The sequence below is a fragment of the Oryzias melastigma genome, linkage group LG7 (assembly GCF_002922805.2).
Source record: "Oryzias melastigma strain HK-1 linkage group LG7, ASM292280v2, whole genome shotgun sequence".
Lineage (NCBI taxonomy): Eukaryota > Metazoa > Chordata > Actinopteri > Beloniformes > Adrianichthyidae > Oryzias > Oryzias melastigma.
This window is the reverse complement of record NC_050518.1, coordinates 25,001,998-25,006,184: the sequence shown is the minus strand read 5'-3', so window position 1 is coordinate 25,006,184 and position 4,187 is coordinate 25,001,998. Positions and strand designations below refer to the sequence as shown.

At 44.7% G+C, this 4,187-nt stretch overlaps 1 protein-coding gene across 1 annotated transcript in view; it reads right to left on the bottom strand.

Moving 5' to 3' along the window:
• Positions 1 to 4,187, bottom strand: part of grm6a (glutamate receptor, metabotropic 6a) — a 13,508-nt gene that overhangs the window by 1,667 nt on the left and 7,654 nt on the right. Inside the window, exons 9-14 of the mRNA XM_036212621.1 lie at positions 3,590 to 3,854; positions 3,290 to 3,525; positions 3,002 to 3,163; positions 2,709 to 2,858; positions 1,331 to 1,471; positions 1,150 to 1,244 (exon numbers count right to left, since the gene is read on the bottom strand). Coding sequence (XP_036068514.1) covers positions 1,167 to 1,244; positions 1,331 to 1,471; positions 2,709 to 2,858; positions 3,002 to 3,163; positions 3,290 to 3,525; positions 3,590 to 3,854 — 1,032 coding nt within the window. The 3' untranslated portion in view covers positions 1,150 to 1,166. The remainder of the gene's footprint in view (positions 1 to 1,149; positions 1,245 to 1,330; positions 1,472 to 2,708; positions 2,859 to 3,001; positions 3,164 to 3,289; positions 3,526 to 3,589; positions 3,855 to 4,187) is intronic.

The window sequence follows — 4,187 nt, the reverse complement described above, 5'->3', positions numbered from 1 at the left end:
CTAACCACTGCACCACCGGACAGCCCGGTCGCCGATTTTCTCCACAGTCAATTGCTACAGAGTTCCAACCTTCATGTAACCTTCAAATTAGTCCAAGGACAGTACACAAAGAGCTTCATGGAATGGGTTTCCATGGCAGCAGCTGCATCCAGCCACACAACAGCAATGCAAAGCATGGATGCAGTGGTGTAAAGAATGCCGCCAGTGGATTCTAGAGCAGTGGAGACGCCTTCTCTGGAGGGAGGAATCACGCTTTTCCATCTGATGGAGCAGTCTGGGTTTGGAGGTTACAGGAGAACGGGACATTTCAGACTGGATTGGTGGAGAAGGAATGATGGTGTGGGCTTGTTTTTCTGGCCCCTTAATTCTAATGAAAGAAACTCTGAATGAAACTTTTTGGACAATCCTATGCTCTTGTAGGAACAGTTTGGAGCAGGCCTTCCTCTTCCAATATGACTGTCCACCAGAGTACAAAACAAGGTCCATAAAGTCATGGAGGACAGAGTCTGAACTGGACTGGCCTGAACCCCGTAGAACACCTTTGGGAGACTGAGAGCCGGACCAACATCAGTGTGTGACCTGACCAATGCAGAATTCCCAGGAACACTCTCCTCTACTTGGTGGTTCCTAGAAGAGTTGGAGCTGGAATAGCAGCAAAAGGTGAACTCACATCAGATTGAACTTTGAGTTAGGAATGGGATTGTACTAACGTTCATAGGTAAGCCAATACTTTTGGTAATATAGTGGATCTTTCTAGTCTTCTTTGGCTCATAGTCCCATAAACAAGTGTGCCTGTTCTCCTTCCCATAGTGCATTGTGCTTGTGCGGTGCTGGGTCATCTCTTGGTTTGTGCACTTTGTCCCTTTGTTTTCAACAGTGAAATGGATCAAACGCTTCAATGGAACTAGTGAACACAGATAAGTATGGCACGTTGTTGTTTTTTTGCCAGCAGCCAGCTTAGGGTTCAAGGACTATATGGTCATCTTGCAGTGGGCCATACTTTCTGCCTGCAAAAGTGAGCCTCCACATCCAGATTTTTGTTCTTGAAGTTGTTCTCTCTCTAAGCTCTGCACACTTGGCTTTAAGCTCCCCACACATGCATATGTAGGACGTCCACAGTTTAACCCCTTTCAGAACCAGAACCAGTACCTCAGAGAGCAGCAGCATCACTGCGTTCGATCCGGTTCTATCTTCACGTCCCCGTTCTGCTTCTCTGTCAGGGACTTTGCAGCCTGAACCACAGCCTGGAACAGAAACATGGCGACTCAGACACATTCTCTGCAACTGTGAGGGGATGCAATAAAAGCAACATGGCAACTGCAAGGAGGACCTTGAAGCTCCTCTTCCTCTTCTGGACGTTCTGCTCTGGGTGGAAAATGATCACATAGACTTTGGGCATGTAGAGCATCCCAAGGGAGACGGAGGCGCTCAGAGACATGGAGATGGTCAGCGTAGCCGTCTGGATAAACATCTGGAGAAACAGAGACCAGTACTGGCTTCAAAATTGAAATTGAAATCTTCGGCATTTTAATGGATGAAAATCTTATCTTCAGAGAACACACTGAGCAAAGAAATTAAGATCAGAAAGAGGTTGTGTTTCTCTTAAGGCAAGGAAAAAAGTGCTTGAAACCACTTCTTTTCATCTTTAGATTATGAAGATCTTACCTACATAAATGCCCAAAACGTCTGGACTCGGTGTATCACGTTTCTCTGTGAATCATCATAAACTGTAAACCTCACACTCACAGCTGTAAACTTTATACACGTTTGGGCTGGTCAGCATTAAACCACCACAGACCGGAACATGTTAGTATATAAAGATGTTCTGCGTTTGCATCCCTCATTTCTCTGTCATTATATTAAACCAAGAGAAGCTGGACAATATTCCTTAAGATCATAAGAATCTTTGCCTCTGAAATTAACAAACGATTTGATTCTATTCTAATTTTTTTTTCTTTTAACTAAGATTTATTTTGAATATATTTATATTAATCTGTTCACATACTGTAAAATGTATCAGGAAATAATGAGATTGTTAATATCATAGAGAGTTACATGGATTCTCTGAAGTAGAAATTCTAACAAAAATGTTCAGATCATCAACATTGTTCTGCTTCTCCTGGAAGACGTTTCAGTTTGGCCACTAGGTGGCGATCACGCTATAGTATTACGCTTTATTTCTGCAGCAGAAGAAAGAATTAGCAAAAAACTGTGTTTTAGACCACGAATGGTTACTTTAAAAATATTTCCTTAAAAGAGTTTGGAAAATTCATGACATTGAGTTTATAAAAATTTTCATTTAGTCAGTATTGTATGTATTGTTCGACCGAGCGTTAGCATTAGCCGTCCTATGGGAAATTCCATTAAAGGTTAGCATCAAGCTAGCAAACTTTAGCTTTATGTCGTCGATCAATCTCTTTTTTTATGGATCAGTATTTGATCTATTAAGGTTAGACTGTGCTTTTCTCCTTCAGAATCTGCTGGAATTATTGTGTTATCAGTTGAAAAGTTACAGAAAATCAAAGAACATAAACACTGGAGCTCAGGTGTTAAAGGGTTAATCCCCACATGTACCTAACCAATGATCGCTCATATGAAGACCTTTTTTTTGTTCATCCTCATCAGCAGAGATGGGTTGAGTTTTCGACTGAGTGGTTTGAGCGCCCCATCTTTTCCTGTTAAACAGGAAGTGCTGAGTCGGCTCTCACCTTTTCGGTGGACTGGGCCGTACCGAAGAAAATGGGCACAAAGGCCAGCCAGACGATGCAGGTTGTGTACATTGTGAAGCCGATTGGCTTTGCTTCATTGAAGGTCTCTGGAACGCCACGGCTCTTCACTGCATACACGGTACAAGTCACCTGTGGTAAAGATAATGAAGCGTTACGTTTAATGTCAAGTTGGTTTGACGCTTTCGTTTACCCAAGACGTGGTACATGCCATGTAGCTTTGTGATAAGCCCCACCCTCCCAAAAGCATGTCTCGACAGGAACCACCACGTTACCATGAGAACGATGCTGTAGCTCAGACAACCGATGATCGACATATCGGACATGTCACACTTCAGGATGCCGCGGGCCAGGTCTGGGTTTGGGGGGCGGAGTTCTTCATAGTCAATGATGGTGTGAGGAGGAATGACAGCAAACCAAACAAACACACCAAAGACCTGACAAATACACAGAGACCGGGGTTAAAGAAACCGATGCAGCAGGAAGTTGTGTGTTTATATTCAGTGTGTGTGTTGTGAATGTATTAGTGTGAGGGAGGGGTGTGGTGACACCTGAACACTCACCTGAACAGAGATCAGGATGAAGGTGATGAGAAGCTGGGAGGTGGGACTAATGAATTTCGGCGGGGTTACCGACTTCTTGCCTTGCTCGAAGATGCGGTAGATGCGGTTGGTTTTGGTCAACATGGACGAGTAGGTGATGGCCATGCCAAGACCCAGCAAGAGGCGCCGCAAAGCGCACACCACCACACCGGGCTCGGCAATCATCAGGAAGGTGATCAGGTAGATGAGGAAGATGCCTGTAGAGACGACACACATGTGACGTCGACCTCCACCGTCATGTCAGGCTGCTGCCAGACTCACCGGTCAGGAGGACGTAGCTGAGCTCTCTGCCGGACGCCCTGACGATGGGCGTGTCATTGAAGCGGATGAAGGTTATCACCACAGCGCTGGTTGCTAGGATGCCCAGCATAGCAACGGAGGCGGGCACTAAGGCCCAGAGGGAGTTCCACTCCAGTTTGATGATTGGGGTTGGACGGCAGGCGGTTCTGTTGGGCGCTGGTCGTTTGTCTAGCGGGCAGGTCTCACAATTAAACTCATCCAGCTGGTACTGGTATCCATCACAGAGCTGCAGAGGAGACATACAAACAGACCATTGGTTTTATGGGAACTGGGTTAAGCTCCTTTAAATGCTATTTCAATGATAGACTTCAGTCAGCCTAGTAAACAATGAGTGTTGTGGTGTACCACAAGTAGTGCTGCCACAAACGATTATTTTAGTAGTCGACTAATTACCGATTATTTTTTCTGATTAGTCGACTAATCAGGTCTAGGGCAACCCGGATGTAAAGCACACATCTGAACCATTATTAACTTTAAACTAACTAAAAATGAGATATATAGCATTACCTGCAATAATGTTAGTGTGAATGCTGTAAGCTGAATTTGGCCACTGAAGATG